The sequence below is a fragment of the Chiloscyllium punctatum genome, chromosome 41 (assembly GCF_047496795.1).
Source record: "Chiloscyllium punctatum isolate Juve2018m chromosome 41, sChiPun1.3, whole genome shotgun sequence".
Classification (NCBI taxonomy): Eukaryota; Metazoa; Chordata; class Chondrichthyes; order Orectolobiformes; family Hemiscylliidae; genus Chiloscyllium; species Chiloscyllium punctatum.
In genome coordinates this window covers 24,992,145-25,016,514 of record NC_092779.1, presented here as the reverse complement: position 1 = coordinate 25,016,514, position 24,370 = coordinate 24,992,145, and the positions used below count along the sequence as shown (strand labels likewise).

At 41.2% G+C, this 24,370-nt stretch overlaps 1 protein-coding gene across 1 annotated transcript in view; it reads left to right on the top strand.

Moving 5' to 3' along the window:
• Nucleotides 1-2,857: 2,857 nt before the first annotated feature.
• The window catches only part of LOC140464927 (sodium/hydrogen exchanger 3-like), a 130,490-nt gene continuing 108,977 nt past the window's right edge, over nt 2,858-24,370 (top strand). Inside the window, exon 1 of the mRNA XM_072560564.1 lies at nt 2,858-3,135. Coding sequence (XP_072416665.1) covers nt 2,898-3,135 — 238 coding nt within the window. The 5' untranslated portion in view covers nt 2,858-2,897. The remainder of the gene's footprint in view (nt 3,136-24,370) is intronic.

The window sequence follows — 24,370 nt, the reverse complement described above, 5'->3', positions numbered from 1 at the left end:
TTATTTATTATTGGTTGTTTTTCCATTTCAGTACCCATACCAAGGGTAAGAGGAGAAGAAAGCTCAAATTATTTAAAGATACCTGGACAGTTTAGCTGAACATATTTGCCAATGGTAAAATATCCTGCTAACAGATGCAGTTTTGTAATTGATGATTCTCTGAAACTAGATTAGTGAGAATTGTGAAATCTGTCAGGGGTATAGATAGTAAAACGCCTACTCATCCTATTGTAAATCTTCCATTGGCATGTGACTTTAATGAGGTAGTTGCCATGGATATAAATGTATGGAACAAAGACAGAAGTGTTTTTATCTGCATTTTATTGACCTGTCTACAAGAATTAGCATTTGTATACTAAATATATAGTAAAAAATCGAAAGTTACTAGGGATAACATTTTGAAAAAAATGGATAAGGAAATAGACGTGACTTGGCACGAGTGAAGTTTCTGATCAAAAATGGTGGTGAAGTTGACAATGAGAAATTTAGAGATATGTGTGAGAATACAAAACTCGGGGTGATGAAGAAGCAGCTGAGAATTCTTTTAGCAATGGATTTTGTGGAAGGAATTTTGCTACGACTGATGATTTGGTGCATAACATTTTGGTTGATCCATTTGAGTGCAAAATGCCAACTGCCCTATGATGGATAGATCATGCTAAGCATTTTCTTCAGATAGTTCCAGGATTGGGTAGTATTTACCTGCCCCAAGTGTGTGCTCATATCTACTTGAGAAGTACGATTAGATTAAATTCATGCCCTTCGGCCCAACAAGTCCACACTGACCCTCTGAAGAGCAACCCACCCAGACCCATTCCCTTAACTAATGCACTTAACACTATGGGCAATTTAGCATCTTTTTGGACTGTGGGAGGAAACTGGAGCACCCAGAGGAAACCCATACAGACACGGGGAGAATGTGCAAACTCCACACAGACAGTTGCCCAAAGCAGGAATCAAACCCGGGTCCCTGGTGCTGTGATGCAGCAGTGCTAACCACTGAGCCACCATGCCGCTATATTAGGTGGAAACCCAACTCACTGTCTAAATGGACACATTACATTGAAAATACTTGTGCTGATTACTTGTGATAGTATGTCCTCAGATTTTTAGGCAACTTGCCTCTTAGATATCAGATCACATTTGTTGTATGCATGAATGCCCAGGAAGGTTAAAGGAAGGGAAATGATTTAGGCTTGGCATTCATACAGGGCAGCAAAATATTCTAAGGTGGTTCATAGCAGCTAAAAGGGGAAAAATGTTATACAATTTCATAGAATGTTTACAGCAAAGTAGGAGGACATTTGGCTCATGTTATTTGTTTGTGTCAGCTGTAAAACCAGCCAACTAGTGAACTCTCACTTTCAGCATTCAGTCTGTGGCCCTGTAGGTCACATGTTTGAGGTTTCTATCCAGACACCCTTTAATGAGTTGAGGGTTTCTGCCACAAATCCCCTTTTCAGCAACGGCCTCTAGACCCCAACCATTCTCTTAGTGAAAACAAAATCCTCCTTGTCCCTCTAATCTTTTTCTTTCATTTGAAGGTGTTAAGGCAGGTGATCAAAACCTTGGCAAAAGAGGTCAGTTTTAAGGAGCATCATAAAAGTGAGAGGTAAGTGAGAAAATTCCAGAACTTTGTGAATGCAGCCGAGACTAAGTGAGCAAAACAGTGTTTCCCCAGGTTATCGCAGTTCAGTTACTCAATGAATAGAATAAATTGAGCCAAATAATTTTATATTAGTTTTTTTTTATTTGTCTAACTTTTTTTCTTTTAAAACAAATCCTTTCCCTTTCCCCCCAAATCCTCAGAGGACTTTTACGTTTTATCGTACAACTTTCACAAAAGATTCCGTAACATGTTAACCATTTGATGCTGAACTGTTGGGAATGAGGGTCATTTTCCTGTTCTGTAACAAGCTTGGAGTGGGAGATGATATGAAGATCAGCTCTGCATGATGACAGAGTGTATTTTGAGTTAAAAACATCAACAAAAGAAAATGTGGTGGAAGAATTGAGCTGGACTGAACATTGAATCCAAGTCGCAAGTGTGGTGCTGGAAAAATATAGCCAATCAGGCAGTATCCAAGGAGCAGGAGAATGGATGTTTCAAGCATAAGAACATCACCAGGGTTCCTATAGCGTGGAAACAGGCCATCAAATCCACACCAACCTTCCAAAAAGCATCCCAACTAGCACAGCCCCATCCCATGGCCAACCCATTTAGCCTGCTTACCCCTTTGGACACTATGGACAATTTAGCATGGCCAACCCACCTAAACTGCACATCTTTGGAAGATGGGAGGAAACCGGAGCACCCAGAGGAAGCCCACACAGAGATGGAAAAATTACAAATGCCATAAAGTCACCAGTGGCTGGAATCAAACTCACCCCTAGCAGTATGAGGCAGCACTGCTAACCATTGAGCTACCATGGGCTCCGGGGACACGAAATGTCCAACATTGTGATGCAACACATCAACAGAAACCAAAATAAATTGCTGGAGAAACTCTGGTAGCCTCTGTGGAGAGAAAGCAGAATCAACGTTTCTGTGCTCTGAAGAAGGGTCACTGGGCTCCAAATGTTTCTCTCTGCACAGATGCTGCCAGAGTTTCTTCAGCAATTTCTGGTTCTGTTTCAGATTCACAGCATCGGCAGTTTGTTTTATGAAACATCGAAAGCAATGTTTTGAGGTACATGACAAAGCGTGAAGGTACAAACCGCCCCCTTTCCTCCTCCTTCCCTGATGTTTTCAGGGAGCTGCAAATTGAGTCCTTCCTCACCTTTTAATTGGTTGCCTTTATAAATAGGGCGGCTGGGAGGGGTGGTTTCAAATAGTTGGAACCGGTTTCACTGAAAGCTTGAACACATTGAGACACACATTCACACACGCTGAGGTGATGGGGAGAGCTAGGAGTGTGGTCGGCTGGGTTTTGCTGACAGCCCTCGCTGTGTTATTGTGCTGCCCGGCAGCTCTGAGCTCGCTGGATGAGGAACACCCGGACAGTGATACCGAACACGGAGAGTCTCACGGGGGTAACGAGACCGGCTTTCACATCGTCTCCTTTCACTGGGAGAATGTCCAAACCCCTTATGTCATCGCACTGTGGATTCTAGTGGCCAGTTTAGCTCAGACAGGTGAGTGGATGGTGCGGATCTGCAGAAATGTCCCACAGCTGTTTAGTTCATTTTGAAATATTCTCCACTCATGATGGTTACAGTGGAAAACTGACATATGCATGTGTCTAAACTGAATCCATTTACCATTCTGGATGGGGGAACCATTCTAGTCCGGGTGGGATACAGGTGTAGATCTAAATCCGAGACTCAAATCACCAGAAGGTGTATTTGGGAAAGGTAGGTAAGGACCTTCAGCGGTAATCTGACATCTCGACGACTTGCTCCAGTGAGGGAACTGTCCACCAGCAGAACGAAGAGGGATTCTTAAATCCGGTTATTTTATAAATCTGTGTATCGCTTTAAATTGTTAACCTAGTCTTCTGCTTGGGTTATTAACGGTTCTGGAAATCCCTCAAGGATTCAGCTTCTGCATGTTATTTTTTTGTAACACATTGGGTTCATCTAAGACTGTGCTCTCTGTAAAATGCTAATAGTAACTTGTATTTATTCAACGCTTCTAACTCGCAATAAGCTTTTTCCAAATGCATTTTGTTTTTGCTTTTGTGAGGTGGAAGGGGCTTGTGGATTTTTTCTTTAAAGCTATTCGCTGTCCTTGTTGGTGAAAATAGTTTTGGACTGATAATAGGTGACCCAGTCGATAATTCCTTGATTAAAGCAGCTCTTAGCATGGAGAGCCTATTAAATGACAGGGGGCCAGAGAGAAAGCTATCCTGGAATGTTAGTTCTATTGCTCCTGTTGGCATGGCAACCAAGATTGGGAATAAGATGTGTGAAGAGTATCAGAAGTGGGTTTTGTGTGTTGACTTGTGGCATTGGTAGTGAAAGTGGGACACCCCGTTGATTTGATTCAGAGTGTTAGTTTTTGTTGGGTGAGGAACCTATTTTATGCCTGTGCATTTTAAAACTCTGAGTGAAAGGACCACGGTCGCTGTACAATTGGTTGTTTGAGATCCAATGCTATTAGAAGAGGAGGAGAGTTCTCTTCAGTGATTTTGGACAGCGTTATTCCCTCAACTAAGCTCACTGAAAAAATAAATTAAGTGCTCATTATTTAGAGTTTTGTAGTCATAGAGATGCACAGCACAGAACAAGACCCTTCCATCCAACCCGCCCATGCCACCCAGATATCCTAAAATAATCTAATCCTTTTTGCTAGCAATTGGCTCGGATCCCTCGAACCCCTTTTTATTCATATATATCCAAATGCCTTTTAAATGTTGTAATTGTTCCATCTCCACCCCTTCCTCTGGCAGCTCATTCCATACATGTACCACGTTCTGTGTGAAAAAGTTGCCCCTTAGGTTTCTTTTAAATCTTGCTCCTCTCACCCTAAGCCTATGTCCTCTAGCTTTGGACTTCCCCAACCTGAGGAAAAGACCTTGTCTATTCACCCTTTCCATGCCCCTCATTATTTTATAATCCTCTTTAAGGTCACCCATCAGCATCCAATGATCCAATGGAAATAGTCCCAGTGTATTCAGCTTCTCCTTATTGCTCAATTCCTCCAAACCTAACAACATTCTTGTAAATCTTCTCTGAGCCCTTTCAAGTTTCACAACATCCTTCCTATAGCAGGAAGGCCAGAATTGAATGTAGTATTCCAAAAGTGGCCTAATTAATGTCCAGTACAGTCGCAACATGACCTCTCAACTCCTATATTCAATGCACTGACCAATAAAGGCAAGTATGCCAAATGTCTTCTTCACCACACTGTCTACCTGGGATGCCACTTTCAAGGAACTATGCACCTGCACTCCAAAGTCTCCTTGTTCAGCAACACTTCCCAGAACCTTACCATTAAGAGTATAAGTTCTGCCTTTGCAAATCCCTGCTGTTTATCTAGTGATAAACCATGTTTTCATTGCAAAGCAATTATTCAAAGGAATTTGGAATTAATAGAGAGATGTAGCAATGAAGAATGTTTTTCTAGGTTATTTCAGCATATAAATACAAAATCTCTATTGCTACAGAGATTTAATCAAAACAGATTGCAGCGATAGAGAAGATGTTATTGGGAGGAGGGTTCGAAAGCATGAACAACAAGGATAACCTTAATGGGGCTGGAATTTGAGATAGAAGCACAAAGGTATAATGTTGCAGATGCTGTAATTCTGAAATTAAAAGAGAAATTGCTGAATGCGCTCAGCATGTAGAAACAGAGGTCATATTAATGACTGCACATAAAATGTATATTAACTATGAATCCACTCCCTGCTGATACTCCCAGACCTGCTGAGTATTTCCAGCACTTTTTATTTTGATTGCGGGAAATTTAAACAGTTGAATGGGAGTTTAAAACTTCAGGTACTGCAAGATGGATGATATTGGATGAGTGAGGGGAATGTGCTTTGAGGAGGCTGGAAGTTGGGAAAATGGGCAGGAAAGTATGACAGCTTTTGAATCTAGAGGGGATCAATGCATGACTGAGGACTTTTGTAATGTCAGACGAGGTTGTTGGTGTTACTGAAGTGAAATTATGCAACCTTTTGTGATGGAGAGGTTAAGTGACTGGAAGCTGGGTGCATGGAAAATAGGCCATCTGTGCGAAAATAATCTGAGATAGTAGCGAGAGATAGGGATTGATTTTTAAAAAAAACATTCATTAGGATGTGGTCATCACTGACAAAGCCATCATTTATTACCGGTCTCGTGTTGCCCTTAAGTGGAATGGCTTGCTAGCAGTATCTCAAATGATTAAGAATCAACCACTTTGCTGTGGATCTGGACCAAGTAAATGTGACATGTTTCCTCTCTTGAAGGGCATTAGAACCAATTTTTTAAAAACAGCAAATATTGATAATTTCCTGGTCACCATCATTGAAAGTAGCTTTCAATTCTGGATTTACCCATTGAGTTTCAAGCTGCAATGGTGGGATTTGAACCTATGACCTGAAGCATTAGCCTATACCTCTGGATTACTAGTCCAGAATATTGCCACTATAACACCATCTCTCCACCAATCCCTCCTTCCCCATTAGTTGGTGAAAGTACTGAGCTTGTGGTTGAATAAAATTTATGGTTTCTCAATATTTGGATTGAGCAAATTGTAGCCTTCAAGACCCAGTGTTAGGTAAATATGTAGAGCTGGGTGTCTCCTGTACATATGTGGAACCTGCTTCCATGATATTTCTTGGGTAGAACATGCATATTATGGAAAGGGGAGAACCAAGGATAGTTTTTTGGGGAATTATAAATATATCAGGAAGGGGCTGCAAAGAAGAAGCCATAGGTGGATGTGAGAAGGTCATGATGAAATAAGTAAGAGAAAAGCCAAGCAACCAAGGGGGTATTGTTCAGCTGGAAAGTAGAGGGAAGATATTGAAAGAGAGTGGAATGGCTAAGCACATTGCAGGCTGCACTGAGTTTGCAGAGGTCGTGAAGGGATATTGTAGTGGGTTATAGTCATGAAGACTACTATTTGTGACATTAATTAGGACAATATTAGTGGTTTGGGTTGGGGTGGGTATGTGATCACTTGGATTAAAACAGGATATTACTGTACATAGTTATCATTCGTTTACCATTGTCATTTCAATTTGCTGCACTTTGCAGTTGCTTTACTGTTCAGCACATCTTTCTTGGTAAGCTGTATTTGACTATTAACACTAGAAACCTGAGAATGAGGTCTTTGGGACTTCTGTCTCTGGTAACATGTCAGTAACCCAAAAAAGGGAAACATAGACCCAGACTTTCTTAAAACTATAAACCCTTCCTTCATTAAGTAAGGTGTTGAAAGAGACCCTGGCGTTACAGTCGGCTTTCCTGCATTTTAAAAAAATCCAGTCCCTTTCTCTCCCAACTGCATCATCAGCCTGCCATGGGAGCAACCTAGATAATAAGTTGACCTCAATTGCAAAAAAGGTTTCACAGCTAAATGATGTGGGGTAAAGTTACAAAAAAGGATTTAATTTTAAAGGACAACAATCAAAAAATATTTGTTTTTTAAAAACTAAATGAAATTAACTAACATTTTAAAATCAAAACCCTGTCATTTCAGTTATTTACTGTGCTTTGCAAAGGCACAAAATCCTTGAATTTCAACTTTAAAATACCTTATAATATGTTGATATCAATTCAATTGATACTACATTGAAATTGATTCTAATTCAAAGAATTAATTAGAGTACTTTGACCTTGTAATACACCCAGTGCTTCACTTGATAGAATCCACAACTTGGTGTGAATTTGAGCCACATTGTAAAAGATCATTCAGTCTGTCTTTTCCAGGACCTGATCACTGTCTGGAACATGGTTGAATTGCGCTGCGCCTACCCTCCAGCAGGAGTAGTGGCTGTGGTCAGGGAGCCATTGCTCAGGAATCCGCACCTCCGTACTCGCGGGTTCGAGTGGCTGTCGGATAGGGTGGGCAGTGGCAGTGAGGGTGACCAGGGTCAGGGACGTGCTGGGGGCCTGGGCTAGACGCTGCTGCAGGACATAGCTAGCAGAGCAGCGGTAGACGTCCGGTACGTGGCCACTGCCATCCGATGCCTTAAAATGGCGGTGCTCAGACCCGACGTAGTGCACCAGTTGGAGGATGCTCAGGTGTGTGGTGGGATTCCATCCACCCTCACCCCTGCCCGAATGGAATTTCACATTGGCCCCAAGGTCCCGTACTTCCCGCGGGAGCCAGTGCCCACAACTTGAGCCACCTCCGGAATTTTAATTTTTATCCCTTTTAAGGACGTAAAAAGGCAGGCCCTGTATAGACTGCTGCTGCACACCGTCCACCTCTTCTCCGTCATCCACCGTCCGGACACGCCTTGGAGTGCCCATTTGCCACTGGGCGGTGGGGATCTCCAGTGGAGGGCTCTATACGCAGAAGTCCTCCCCCTTTCTCTCGGGGATCTGGGGTGGAGGGTGCTGCACGCAGCGGTCCCCTGCAACTGCAGATTGCGGTGGTTCATGGACTCCCAGCCCAACTGCCTGTTCTGTGGCGCTATGGAGTCCGTGGACCATGTATATATTGGGTGTGGACGTTTGCACTCCCTTTTTGATTTTCTTAAAAACCTCCTTCTCTGTTTTTGGTTGCACTTCAGTCCCACGCTCCTGATCTTTAGGCACCCAGTACGGAGGAGGGAGGGCAGGTCTGAAGACCTCCTCATGGGTCTGCACCTGGGCCTGGCCAAACTGGCCATCAACAGGTCCAGGCAGCGGGCCGTGGAGGGGGTCGTTAGGGCCGACTGCCTGCCCCTCTTCCGCGGTTACGTTAGAGCCCAGGTGTCTCTGGAGAAGGAGCACGCAGTGTCCACCAACACCCTGGAGTTGTTCAGGGAGAGGTGGGCGCCACAGGGAATAGAGTGCATTATTTCCCCCTTCAACTCTATTTTGATTTAATCCCTGCCCTCCCCTTCACTGTTTGATCACACTGCATTGCCCTTTGATGTGAAGGGCACTGCTTGTCACTGGCCACTCGGGTGTTTCCTTTCTTCCTGGTGGTGGAGATTGAATAAAGATTCGTGCACCTTGTGTCTCTCACTGTGTCTCACACCTGCACACACACAACATGGGTGCTGGGGAAAAAATAAGCACTACCACAGTTAGGTGGTAGTGTGTGGATTAAAACAAAAATAAATCAACAGGAATGTTAGAGGTTAAAAAGAAAGATAAATCGGAGTTAAAAAAGGAAAAAAAAAATAATTCAAGATATGACTTTCTGCTTGTGGTGAATTAGCTGATCTTGCCTCTGTGGTGATAGGAGGTACTCTACAGTGGGAATGGACTAATTTGTCTCAGGTTCCTATTCCTGATCACCTATTCAGTGGTCCATGCTAGAAATTGGAAGGTATTAAGGTGAGGCTAGGATTGTATTGGACTGTGTTGTCCACCATGTCATTGATTGGTGCCGAAAGCAAAGTCATGAATGAAGAATAGAAACTAGAGCGAAGTACCAGAGGGCCATTGTTTCCCATGAAATTGGAATGTAGCAGCTGTTAGCTCTTTTCATAGAATGAATCATAGAATCATAGATTTGGGGATGAACAAACTCAAAATGGGTGGAGGAAAGACTTATGCACCTCCTGAGGGGGAAAAAAGGTGCAGACTCATGCAGGGATATGGTTTTTGCAGGTTCTGACAGTATTTTGGCACCTTAGTTGAATGAACATCCTGTGAGTGAGGTTTGATGCATGTCCATAGATATTTTTGAATCTGTATGAGTTGGTAATATTTAAGGAAGTGTCTTAACAATAAGCTAACCCAGCAGCTGCATTTACAATATTATTTCTTCATTAAAATGAAAGCATTGTTTAAATGTCAATGAAGCATGAGTGCAAATAGATGCTGTTAGCATATGGTCATATCACTGTTCAATATGTTCTTTATAAAGCCCTCTAACTTACAACTGTGTTATTATTTATCCAGAAGCAAGATAGTAGAAGATTACTTATCCCTAGATTCTGGTGGCTTCATAAATGAAGGAAATGAAGGTTCGAATGTCCATGTATTTTAAACAATTGAAGTTTAATGCTGTTTCAGATGGTATGTTAGTTCCAATATAGCCTTGCCTTGTTTATAGTAACCTTGTCGCTGAATCAATTAGAGGTTAAGGAATTTGAACATACAGTCTAAAGCTAACACATCATCTTTTAGAAGAGACATCAAACTAAGGCTTCTTGGAGTTCATGTAAAAGATCTCCTGACCATATTTGAAGAACAGGAGGGAAATTCTTCTCCATATATTAGGCCAATATTTATCCTTTAATTAACACTGTGTTAACAGGTTAGTTTGCAGGTAGTAAAATGTTTTTGCTATTTGTGACACCTAGTTACATAAAGTTCATTGCTGTAATAAGTCCATATCAGGACTTATGTCTCAAAAATAATTAATTAGTTATCAACTTCTGAGATCTCCTCAGAGAACAATACAAGCTCTTCCTTCATGGTTTCTAAACTCTCCTGCCCTATATTGGTAGAAAAATCTAGATTGGTTCAAGCATTTAAAGACTAATTACTTGAACTTGTGTCATGCCTTGTTTTCATGACACTCACGAGTGCAGCAGCCAATATACATGCTGTAAATTTCACACCCTGCCAGCTGTGTTAAACTGTTATAAACTGTTGTGTTGGCTGCAAAAACATATCAATTTTTTTGATACAATGTAGTTCATGCCTTGCAACCCAAGCTGAGTTCGGGTTGGAATAAACCTTGGGTAAAATGTAGGAGTGAGAAAAAGGTTGTAAAGAAACCTGAGAAAGAGATGAAGGAGGAGAGAGTGGCACATAAGTGTATGCATGAGAATCTGTCTTTGGTAAATTCTCCTTGTATTCATTTCAGCAATGATAAATATTATAGAATTCATACACTGAAGTGGGGAAGGTGGACAAAACTATGATTAAAGGTAGATGGAAAGCTATCCTATTGGTGGAGCAGGCAAGAAAGGGTATGACTCCATGCTTTTAGGAGTGGGGAGAGCTGCCTGTCCTTGTCTTACTGGTTAGTATAGCATCTTGCTCTGGGAGAGAACAAGAATGCTGTATTCCCCACCTTTGACCAAGAACACTTATATCATTCTCTTCAGCATATGAAGGATTCCTCTTCCCTTTAAAGCTTAAATAATCCTTGTTAATTACTCGCTTACCCCTAAAATTTTGCATTAAAAAAGTTTGAAAGAAGAAACAAAGGATTGATGTCCAAACTCAAGAGTTGTGTCTGATTTAATGAATGCCAACACATCAATGGATAAATAAATATCGTAGACGAATTTAATCTGGAATGCTGTATCACCTTAACATTGGGAATATGACCAAGAAGATGGAAGTTCAAACTAATGAAGGATAACTTTGAAATTAATATCAGGAGGTGATTTTCCACACCAAGCAGAGTAATGGAGTCTTAAAAAGATAGTATAGCTAAGATATTGAAAGATTGTGTTCCTTTAATGTCCCCCTTCGAATCTGTCTGTAGATATTCATCTGAAAACTTCATTATCCAGCTGGAGATGCCTTTTGATGCCAAATAAAATGGTAATTTTAATTTTAAAGATAGTCATTCCTCTACAATAAGCTCTGTATACAAGTGAAGAAAACAACTTGCATTCATAATATCTTTCGTAATCTTCTAATGTTGCAATATGCTTTGCATCCAGTAAATTACTCTAGTAGTCTACTCACTTTGTAAGATAGATTAGTATTTCCTTTGCAAGTCTGCCAATGAGATATTCCCTCAATATTGCACTGCAGTGTTGACCAAGAATGTGTATCAAACTTACAATATTCCAGCACTTGGACAGATGTTCTGCCAGCTATGCTGAACTGAATAAAGACAACACTACCAAAATATTGCAGATGCTGGAAACTTGAAATAATAAGTAAAGCTGAAAATGCTCAGCAAGTCAGGCATCATCAATGGAAAGAAACAAAGTTAAGGGCTTCAAGTCAGCATCAAAGCATCATTGACCTGAAATATTAATTTTGCTGCTCTTCACAGATGTTGCCTGAACTGCTGAGCATCTCCAACATTATCTGTTTTTAATCACTTAGTATAGTTCCAAAGCTGACAGAAAAACATTGTCCTCAACTCATTGCTTCAGCTGTATAGCTGACAATCATTGATTCCAGTAAATTCATTACAGAAGGGGTTCTGACATTCTGCAATGTTTTCTCAAGTCCCCATTAATTGAGTTGTTGTAGATTAATTAATTAATTTGCGCACTTTTGTTTTCTCTTTGGGATCATCAACTTAAATGTTAACTTATGTTAACAACGTGGAACAACTCTTTCATCCACCAATCAGAATTTGTTTCTGGCATTCTTCAAGAAGAACTTAATTTTCTTGTAGTTAGAGTATAATGCTGGTTCGGATAAGTTAGAGTAATAATAGTTATTGTAACCTCTGCAGTCTGAATACATTGAAATATAATTGTAGTGTGATCTATTTTTGAGTTAGATTTGAAATTGTGATGCATGCTTGCTTTGTTAATAAACTTTTGGCCAGATTGTCTTGAAATGTTTTCTTAAAAATCAATTTTACAATGGTAAGAATATTATAATAAGCAGAGGAACAGAATGAACACCTTTGGACTGTTTAAGAAAGGGAATCCACCTTTTCCCCTTATGTTGTATTGACTGTGTGAATGAGCTAAGACAGGGAAAACCCAGAACTGAACATGCCTGCATGAGGCTTAGAGTTGGAATCTATCCAGGGAATTGAAGCTCAAATTAAAAGTGCTATTAAAAGCTCTCTGGGTTTATTAATGCGGCACAACATACCTAATGCCAGGAGGACATTTTTTTAAAAATCTTCAAATGTTTTGATGGTAGTAGGGAAACATTATTTCATCGAGTCAGGCACTGGAGAAGCAAACAGAGGAGGGTGCAATGGGGGCAGGGTGATATAGGCCTCATGGACACATTAAAATGAAAGATTAAAAAATCAAATGACATCAGAGGACAGCTGCTGAATATTCCAGCTTTGGCCGCGATTTTCATTCCTGGGCCAGGTCCACAGAGTAAGAGAATTCCCAGCTCTGCGAACCTGACCATTATAAATAACCACTCAGGCTCTCTATTTTCAGTTTTGAAGGGTGGACAACCTAGGAAGAGATGAGGAAGTTGCATGTTGCACGGGTGGGCTGAGTGGAAAGCACGGCTTGGGGCTTCAACACTGTGTCTGTAACTTGAAAGAAATAAGGCTCAATGTTCGGGGGTTTTTTTGCGGGATTTTTTAGGAGACTTTGTGCTGTAAACGCACATCATTAACTAACTTCTCTGCCCCAGGGCATCCATTCTTCTGATTCCACCTCGAGCTAACAACAGGTCATTCCCGGAACAAATCGCCGCTCACTGGGTATCTTCCTAAAGACCAGATCTTTGGTACTGTGCCATTTACTGGCATTCCAATGCTGCCCTGCTCAGGGTCAAGGATTGAATCTGAAAGTGTTGGAGCAGGGTAAGATGGTATCCTGATTTTCCAACAGTGAGCTGAAGGTCCTGCTCGAGGGGATGGTGCAAAGTAGGGGCATCCTTTTCCCAAAGGACTAACAGAGGAGGCCTTACATCCTGCAGCTTCTATAGATAGTGAGACCTTGATGGGAATACTAGCTTTAGAAAGTTTGGGAATGCAATGTGGTGAGCACCTCACCTCAGCGACAGGCTGAGGTAGAAACCACCCAGATCGGTGGGATTTGGAGGGCTACTGCATACCAGACAGGAAAGCACCCTGTGACTCTCCAGCTCCTCAGATGCTGCCTGACTGGCTGTGCTTTTCCAGCACTACAGTCTTTGATACAGGGCAATATGTTCTGTTGATCTCCCACCATCCTACAACATCCCTCTTCTTTCCCAAAGATGTTCGTGGGAGTGAACTGGACAGAGACTTCTGGGGCAGGGAGCTGCAAGGCAAACAAGTGAGCTAACACGTTGTGCCGGCTGTGAATTAGGGACCTTGTGGTCTGTGTCCTGTACAGTGCATAGGTCTGTGTGTAATGTTGTTTCCTTTTAAAGAGCCTTTTATTGGGTCTTTGTTAGTCTGGACAGGGTGGAGCAGGAGCAGCAGATCGTTATGTCTGATGCAATAACCCCCATAGCCCAGAAGGTGGACAAGTTCAAAAACCGATGTGATCCTTCCTGGGCAAGTTGGTGAGTCAGGTCCATACCCTCAGAATGCTGGGCAAGTGCTCACACTTTGATCCTCAGGACAGAAAGCCATGGGATTTTGTAGAATTTGGCACTCATTGCAGGTTCTCATTCCTCACAAGGAGATAGGGCAGTGCCAGGAAGTACCCAGCCAGAGGAGAGAACACGTGCAGGTTCCTCAGAAGCCTCCTCTCACCCTGGACCCTACATCTCCACCCCGCTCCCTACTTCTTACCATGCAAGTTGTAACCCATGGAGGGTTTACTTGCCTCTGACAGGAAAGCCCATTTGCATTTCTGGGCCATCCAGACGCATATACCCCCAAGGCCATCCAACCAAACCTCCGGTGTAAATGGGCTCCACTGCTGAGCAAGTTGTCTCCATCCTTGGCTGTAAAATTAGGACATAAGAGAAGTGAGCAAAAGAAGAAAAAACTATTGAGGGCACTTTGGTCGCATGGGGGACAATGCACTGTACATGAACTCTCACATTTGTATAAACCTCACTGTTTTGCCTCTACATCAGTTGTTTTCGTCTCACTATTACCCAACATGCAACTGCGCCACAATGATAACAACCAACCTCTTGGGTACATAGCGTGTAGCATGGTTTGATATCTGCATTGAGAACCTGCTGCAACATGTGGAAGCAAGATGAAGAAAACATATATGCAACAAATGTTGATTCTCCAGCTCCTCGGATGCTGCCTGACTGTGCTTTTCCAGCACCACAGTCTTTGTTCTGTTGATCTCCCACCATCCTACAACATCCCTATTCTTTCTCAAAGGTGTTAGTGGGAGTGAACTGGACACCGACTTCTCCGGTAGGGAGCTGCAAGGCAAACAGAGAGCTGACGCGTTGTGCTGGCTGTGAATTAGGGACTTTGTGGTCTGTGTCCCGTACAGTGCATAGGTCTGTGTGTAATGTTATTTCCTTTTAAAGAGCCTTTTATCGGTGTGTCCCTCCCTCACAGGGTGAGCCCACACTGTACCCACACTGAGTGTGATTGCAGCTATTTTCTTTCCCATTGTGTACTTTTGACTTCCAGGACATAGAAAAGCAGCAGTGAAACATTGGCTAGTGACTTCAAACTTTCACCTCTGTTGGTGAGGCCCTGAATATCCAGATCCCTTTTTTGATAGCGCTTCCCGTGAACTCTTTAGGCTTTGCATTCTCCCACCCAAACTGTCTACATGAGCATGTGCCTGCCCACTCTCCCTCCAAGCCCAGTCCCTGGCATATGTTGGCTCAGTGGCATAAGGCGGCACTGTGGCTCAGTGGTTAGCTCTGCTGCCTCACAACATTAGGGACCTGGGTTTGATTCGAGCCTTAGGTGATTGCCTATGTGGAATTTGCACGCTCTCTCTGTGTCTGTGTGGGTTTCCACTGGGTGTTCCAGTTTCCTCCTTCATTGCAAAGATGTGCAGGTTAGGTGGATTGGCCGTGCTAAATTTTTTGACTGGACGACTGAGTGTCTGGTCGTTTATTCCTAGTTTCAGTGCTGGGTATCTTGCTGTTTGCTGTACGCATTAGTGCTGTGGACATGAATATAAGAGACATGACCAGTAAGTTCACAAATAACTCAAATTGGTGGTGGGGTAAATAGTGAGGAAAAAAGCCCGAGATGATAGGACAATACAAACAAATGGGCAGAACAGTGGCAGATGGAATTTAATCCTGAAAAGTGTGAGGTCATGCTTTTGTATAACCATATGAGGCAAGTATTACCAACTCTAGCAGCTCAAACTCTGACTTACAGAGCTTGAATAGCAATTGTCATCACTACAGTATTTCCGTGTAAATTGAGAGTTTTATAGATAGGATGTTTTTTAAATGTAACCACCCTGCAGCTTAAGAATATGCATGGAGAGAGAGAATGGATGCAAAAAGAAAAAGGCATTTAATGCAGGTTTCCCCAAGTGTATCTCACTCCCCAAACAATATTGATTTCTGGCAATTTACATGGATGGAAGAGTTGATTCATTTAGGGAATGCAGACAGAGCCCCGTCCATGGCTCCATGTTTGGTTCAGTTGTACACAAGAGGGATAAAAACAAGGACTGCAGATGCTGGAAACCAGATTCTAGATTAGATGGTGCTGGAAAAGCACAGCAGCTCAGGCAGCATCCAAGGAGCAGTAAAATTGACGTTTCGGGCAAAAGCCCTTCATCAGGAATACAGGGAGTACACCAGAGGCACAAAGGATAGCAGTAGTGATCACTGCAGGAAGTGGGACAGGTTAAGAATGAAAGTAATAAAGCATACATTATCTTGAGTTTTATAAATAGGAGTATCAAGGGAGGGGGAGAAAAGCAAGGAGGTGATGTTAAATAAACATAAAATGTTGGTTTAACTGGAATACAGCGTCTGGTTGGGGTCAGCATACCTGAGGAAGGGTATGAATTTATCAGGGTGCAGAAAAAATTAACAAGAAGGGTTTCACACATGAGGAACTTCAGTTAAGAAGCTTCAATCATAATTTTAAAAATCAAGCCTATTTTCCTTGTAGAAGATGGGGGTTAAGGGGAGATTTCAGAGAGCTACCAAAATCACAAGAGATCAGGACAGACTAGATGGGGAGGACTCTTCTTTGTAAAATTGTTGAGAATCAAAAGGGACTGATTTAAGGCAGTTGGCAAAGGAATCAATGGTGACATGAAGGAAAATTCTATTTGTGTAGAAAATGGTCAATGTCTGGAGTCCACTGCCTGATAGTTTGGCAGAGGCAGTTTCAGTTGTTGCATTTGAAAGAGAATTGGATTGTTATCTGAGAAAGGAAGATGTCAAGGGCTTTAAAGAGAAAGCTGGGCAATAACACTCAGCTAACTAACTGCTCTTGAAGAAAGATGACACCTGCATGATGGGCAGAATGGCTTCCTTCTATGTTATAACAAGTCCACGATTCAATTCCATGGGCAAGCAACAATTTAAATGTCCTGTGTCATATTGTTTTATGTTTCAGTTCAGGGCTTTAGAATTCTTGAGACAGCCACATTTTGGGCATGATCAAAAAACACTTTGCAGGACTGCTGAAACACAGTTTCTCCAACATCCAGCTGACTTGTTCATATCTAATTTGGGGTGGTTTAATTGCTGTTGGTTTAATAGATAGCAGGTGAAAATATTCATCCTGTCTTAGTTGAGTGCTCACTATCTTGCTTCAATTTCCTTCCTGCCCCCTTCCTCTCCATCCCTTGGGTTTTGCGATGAATTGTCGAGAACTGCCGAACTCAGCACAGATAAGATAAAATAAAAACCTGGGCCGTGATAACTGTGTGCCATATCATGCAATTAGGTCATCTATTGTATGGGTGGGAATGTTCTCGAATGAATGTGTCTGACATTTGTATGTGATATGTAGCAGCCCAATGTCTTCAACAGTGCTGTGATTAATGGCCTGTTACTGCACACAATCGCCACTGAAGCTGCTTTGTGGTCCATAACCGGTTTAATTGAGATGTCCATGATCTTATAAAGAGTGTTCTGGTCAGAGCTGTAAATATTTCAAACAAAATCATTCAGTTCAATATTGTTACTCTGTTCAAGGGCAGTTTGATTATTCAGGAACATGGATCAAATATACATTTTTAATGAAGATGCTCCTACTTTTCATATTTTGGCTTTCCTAAAGAAAATGATTATTCCTGCCTGTCCCCATCACATTGTTTCTTCATCTCATTTTCTAGTGACTCAGTTTTATTGAATGCTCCCACCCTGTTTGAGAGTTGAGTATCAACTTGGATAAACAGAAATTATTTAAAATGGCAGAGCTTATTATCACGGTAACTTTCCAATAACAGCATGAAGGTATAGTTGACAATAGGATAAATCTGCCACTGAATCCGACAGACAAGCAGTGAAGATCACAATTGCCATTGGAACTGAGAGACTCTATCAAATTGATACTTCGAGTCTATGTGATGAGAGTGAAAAAGTTCTGGAATATACTGGAAGATCAAATCTGCGCAAAGTGAATTTCAGGATCTACCATTCAGAGTTAATGGCATCTGAACTATAGCCTAAGGAATCAGTTGGTCAACTTCTAATCTAATGCCTTTGATGAAGATGGAGACTGATTACTTTAGCACCGAGGCAACAGCAAGTTCCATGATCCTCTCCGACAAGTCAGTTTCCATGATAGCTTGGCAGATCTATTAGAGAAAAAGAATATGATATTGACACCTGCAAGCGTTAGATGTGGCTCGGACTGTTAGTGAAGTTGGCCAAGGCACCAAAACAGACTGACTCCTGTGGGCAGTGTGGTGTCCGGCACCTGATGTGGCATTATCTGATGTTTCAAGGCTACCGCAAGGCATGCAGCTTGAAAGGGCATTGGATTTATCAGTACAGGAAATCCTTTGATGACACTATGATCAGTGTTGCTGTAAGCTATAATCAAATGAAAGGTGTGTGCAAACCGTTAGAAGGAGTCAAAAGAAGTGCAAACACATGCATGAGGTTGGTACTACAACAGACCTGCCGGAATATGCTGAGAAAAAAAGCTCTTCAAAGGTGAAAGCAAGCAGACTTTATACATTGCAAATGTGGCATAATGTGTGGATGTGATCACAGTTAGAGACTTTACTACATTCAGCATATGTCTGAACAAGAAGGCCAAACACATGCTCAAAATCAAGAACATTGGAGTTAGTGCCAACATCCTGCTATTAGGAATTTTATAAAGCGTGTATTTTGACTCAGAAAACAGTACAGTATCTGACAGCAGGTTTAACAGCTTACAGTGGCTCACCAATCCATTGTACTAGTATACTGACATTGAGGCTAGTCTGCATGCTCATTGCAAGTTTTCTGTTTCGTGGATAATAATGGTAGATGAATTACCAGTGTGTAAGAAGCTCAAAGAAATTAACAATACACCATTGATAGAAGAAAATATTAAACAAAAGACTGTGTGTATTGAGTCAGGCATTGCGGTGAGTTATTGTTGTACATCAGCTTTATGCAATACGGAAGACTCAAGACAAGCTAAGGTCCATTTGGCTCTGCAGAGACGAGATAGGTATCTTAAGGGGAGTAAAATTGAAAGGATACATTATCACAATTGTACCAGGCTGATAGGGCAAAGGCAGAGATGTTGTGAGCATCGAAGTAGGCACAAAGTGAATGTACAGCATGAGAGCAGGCATGGAGTTCTGAGATGCTCCCTGATCCATTCTGTGAGCTGTGTGCCTCCCCTTCCACATACTGTCTCCGCTCAGCTGCATTCCAATGAAAGGAGCAAGTGCAACAATGAAGTGTAAAGCTGCATTGTATGTGGATTGGAGACTTGACATGAGGATGCATTGAGAATGGTTTATTTATGATGCCAACGAACGTGGATGGGAGGCCCAGTTAGGCACTGTCCATGGAGTGTGCATTGAGATACTGGTGACTGCTGTCCATGATGGAGGGCTAGAAGATCAAGGAGTGAGCTGAAGTCACCAATTACTGCTTTGACTTTCATCTCAAATTGCTATCATCTAGTTTCTATTTGGTGGGTGGGAGAATGGGAGACTGGATATAACAGAGTTGAGATTAACTGAGAATGAGATGTTAATTCATGCTCCTAGGCCACTTGCTACTTGCTAGTGAAGTTTTTGTGTCACCGTTCAACATTTGGTTGGATAATCTTTTGATGTGGAGAATCTGATTGCGACTGATTCTAATCAATTTTTTTCCCATGTCCGTCCATGTGTGTCTGTCCATGTGTTGTGTATATCTGTGTGTAATAAAAGTGAGTTACCTGAAAGTATTTGTTACCATTGGCATTAGGTCTCATGGCGAACACCATCAGGAAGATGTGACATTTTCAATTATTCCATACTGGAAAAATACTTCCTCCAGGAATGACACAAACTACAAAATATCAACATGTCAGTCATTGCAAACATTGCATTGGTGGTTTGGACATTATTTATTTTATGTTTTGATCTGAGTGAAAGCAAGTTTTAGTTGTGTTTGGTTGGGAACAGAAGCGGGAGGAGACCCTGATGAGGAATGCGGTTTATTTACACTACATCAATTGGTTAGCCTGCAAAATGCTCAGGGGAAAATTATTACAATGGAGAAATCTGTGGGAAGTTGGGCATACATTATAAAGAAATAAAAAACATTGTAATGTAGAACAATGAGAGGGAAATCCATGTTAAGAAAATATGAGAGAAAGGAAGACATGAGCAGAACACTGCAAGTACAGCAGACTGATAAAGATGGCAAGTTGAGACTCAGGTTTATTTTCCAGATCATTTTTTCTGACACCTCAATACCACTTGGCACCTGTTCCTTTCATTCTACTTTCAGATACAATCATGCCATCAGAGTATTTTTTGCTCTGACCTTCTCTTGTTTCTTTCCCACACAGCAAGTTGCTTCTTTACCCCTGCACCTAAATTGTATGAAGATCCTAGATGCTCTTTTTGTGAGAGAACTCATGTATCACTTCCAATTTAATGTGCATTTTATCCCTCTGGATTAGAAAACCATAAGCTGTTTGCATGTCATTTCACAACCATCTCTATTTTGTTGGCAGATCTTCCTTTGGGGCAACTTGTCACTTTCATCCCCAAGGCATACAATCATATTGAAGCATTCCCCCCCTACAACTTCAACGTTTTTTTACGTCTTGATCTCTTGCACTGTTGCAACTGGGATTGGGGCAGGAATGGCACTTTTCAGTTTTGCTAATGGTTACGTTGTAGGAACATAATTGATTTTAAAAAAAACACTTGCTCAAATATATGTACGCACTTCCAGTTATCTTGACCCTGAAGGTGGATGGAGATAATGTTTTTTGGCAGTTAGTCTGTAAACAAAATGTTCAAAAATCAATGGATGGATTTCGAAGAAACTTGGTAGACTGATAATGTATGCCAAAAAGAAGTGATTAGATTTTGCAAAGTTATGGATCCAATTTTGAATATTTAAATTTTTTAAAAGATCCATTGATATTGGGAGATATGGTAAATTAACTTTTGGGAACTTAGTTAATTGTTTTAGAATGTTAAAGGTTGTCTCAGTTGCTTTGCTACAATTTATAACGGTTGTCAAAATGTGAACAGAGTTTCCACAACAGGTTGGTGGATGTGGATTGGGCTGAAGCATCGTAAAATAAGATAGATAACCCTTATTCTGCACCTTAAATTGGGGGAAACCTATACCAATCATGAAGAGAACAGCCCATGAGGAGAGCTACATACTTCTAATAATGTTGAATTGATTCAGAGTGACGGACGTATATACTCCAAGGAGCGCATTCTTCTCTTTTCTAATGTTTGTTGCACTGACTTATCGTTTACATAATTATTCTTAAACCTCCAACAGATTTTTGTAAATTAATTTCTGGATCAGAAGCATAATTCTTCATTCACTAACATGCAAAGAGCAGAATTTGAACATTGCATCTTCTGATGCAGAAGGCAAGCAATATTTATTTGCATTTGTATGGTGCTTTTCATGATGACCATCTTACAGCTAATGAAATACTTTTATAGTGAGTTACTTTATATCGAAAATATGGCAGAGAGTTTGTACAAACTAAATTCCCTCAAGTAACAACGATGAACTGATAACCTCTTTCTGCACTGTTGTTGAGGGATACATTTCAGCCTGGACATATGCACTTCTTGCCATACTACCACAGGAATATTTTACCTCCACCTAAAGCAGGAAGTTGGGACCTGTTTAGCATCTCCTGAGCAAGATGCTACCTCCAACAGTGAAACACACTATCCAAACTGTAGTGGTGTCAGCAAAGGCTTTTGTCTCAAGCTTTGTATTAGTACTTCAGTCAAGAATCTTCTAGTCTTGAAGGTATGAGTGCTACCAATTGAACCACAATTGACTACTAAAATTCAACTTTAGCACTTTACCTAAGCTCAACTAATCTGACCTGCAGCTTCCTGTCTGTTGTAGCTCAATTATGCATTATGTAACGTTGAAAATAAGTTATATATTTTACTTCGGAAGTTCTGGTTGGTCTTTAATTTTCCCAATACATTTGTTTCATTGTGCTTTAGAAATCTACTCGTGGGCATGATCTTTGTTGACACTCCAGTGAAGCACTGATGGTGTGTTGCACTGTCAGATAAGATGTAAAATCGGTGCCCTGACTGATCAATTGTAATATATCTCATGGCATTATTTTTCAACACAGTTTGGAATGGTTTGCTTGTCTTGAAAGCTACTAAGTAAATGCAGGTGCTTTGACTCGATTTGAAGAGAGTTTCGAGCACAATCCTAAGGCATGCTGACAGGCTGCTGCTATTGGCTTCGTTTTTCACTCTGTCACTCTGAAATGCACTTTACATTTAAGAATATGACCCAGTTTCCTTTCAAGAAAAGCTTTTATTTGGTTATTCTAAGGACTCCAATTTCTGCTATGCTCCAGTTATGCACATATTGGCTGCTTGGTCAAGAGCACATACGTGTGTGACTGTAAATAACGTATATTATAATGTCCAATTGTTCCATGTCTGATTATGTGAGTTTGTTGACTATTGTTGTTCACTGTGCTTGATTAGTTAAGGAGGAGCGGACGAGTACACAAACCAGAGAATTTGCTAGAAATAAAGTTGTCGGACAATCCAGGTATAGTTGTGGATGGCAAGAAGGCATGTCTTATACATTGCCTCAGAGCATAGGGTTTGCAAATATTACAGCATTTCAGAGAAGATGTGTACATTTTGTAGAAGATTAAGTGCTCTTGAAAAATAATTCAAGTCAAAGAAAAATGAGATTGAATAATATATATTCTGCCAGAGATGCTTGAGGAAAAGATGTGAGGTTCTAATGTGGCATCATTGCAGCAACTGGCTTTTACAAATAAATTTGGCACATTAACCAATTAGAGTCTAGATTAGAGTGGTGCTGGAAAAGCACAGCAGGTCAGGCAGCATCCGAGGAGCAGGAAAATTGATGTTTTGGGCAAAAGCACTTCATTCTTGATGAAGGGCTTTTGCCCAAAACGTCGATTTTCCTGCTCCTGAGATGCTGCCTGACCTGCTGTGCTTTTCCAGCACCACTCTAATCTAGACTCTAATTTCCAGCATCTGCAGTCCTCACTTTTGCCACATTAAGCAATTAACTCATTCATAGCCAATAATTTGAAAATTCAATTCCAGGAATTAGGGAATAAGAGTTCATCATAGAAGATGACAAATTAACCTTTGAAAAAGTGATGTCCTTGCAGACTAACCAAACCTGCCATGTTTGATTTGAAGAGGTTGAACAGAAATGCACCCACAGACTCAGATTGCTGATTCAGTTGACTGAACCAGCTCAAGTGCAAAGGCAACAGTAAAAGGTATGGTGGCAGTCTCATCAACACGTCCACTTGGTCACATACCTTAAAAAACCGTGCCCAGATTGTGAAAGTTTTCATTGGTTTAGATGCAACATCCAGCTTGAGGGATTAGGTGCAACTCATACATAAACTGGAATGATATTTCATAAGCTGGGATTCAAACTTGAATGCCCCACTAAAGTATGTATTAACATGCTTGATAACAGAACCTATGTGCAACAGTATCTTTCCATATTGCCTGGAATTCAGAGCTGAAATGTAATGTCATAGTCTTTCTATCAACACACCATCCACTAATGCAAACTTTGAGACAGTTGACTTTGGCAATCTGTGTCAAGGTATCATAGGATCTGCAAAGACTTGAATCAGATGATATTATTGAGTGAATTGACTTAAGAGCGGATATTGAACCCATTCGCTGTATGACATAGAAATGGTGAATTAGACATTACATTACTCTTTTGAGGTGGTCAATGAATCTGACACTTTAGACACGTATCTGCCTCCTACAATCCAAGTGCTATTAATATCATCTCAGATTCCATAGCCTTTGTGAATGTTGACCTGATGGACCTCACTTCACGTTTCACAAGCAGAGTAAAACTGAAATCTTCCAACTTATGTGAATCATAAAGATTTGTTTTAATATGACACAATGCTCTTTTCTTTATATTCAGCACCAAGCTCAAAAATAAATAATATTTCTACAGTCGTGTTAGATACTGAGGAGAACTTGTGCCAATGTTATCTATGTTGTTAGTCATGTCATATGTCCGTGAAATTTATTGGAGGACACTTCAGTTCCAGAAAGCAGAATAAAATATGGACCTTTAACTTCACAAAATGGATTTCATAAAATCAGGTGACTTCTTTCATGGTTTCTCTACAGCAGAGACATATCTAAGAATATCTCCAAGAAGTTAATAAAAGCAAATACCCTTCACATGGAATAGGACGGTGACTCAGTGGTTAGCCGTGCCATCTCACAGTGCCAGGGACCCTCAGGCAACTGTCAGTGTGGAGTGTGCATATGCTCTCCGCGTCTGCATGGGTTTCTGCCAGGTGCTCCAGTCTTCTCCCACAGCCTAAAGATGTGCAGGTTAGGTACATTGGCCTTGCTAAATTGCCCGTAGTACCCAGGGATATGCAGGCTAAGTGGATTAACCATGCTGTGTTACAGAGAAAGGTAGGGGAGTGCATTTGGTTGGGATGCTCTTCAGAGGGCTGGTGTGAACATGATGAGGTGAGTAGCCTGATTCCACGCTGTAGTGATTCAATGATCTATGTACTGATTGCTTATTTCTCACCATTTCAATGGAAGACAGCAGAAATGATGATGGATGCCAAACTTGCCATGCC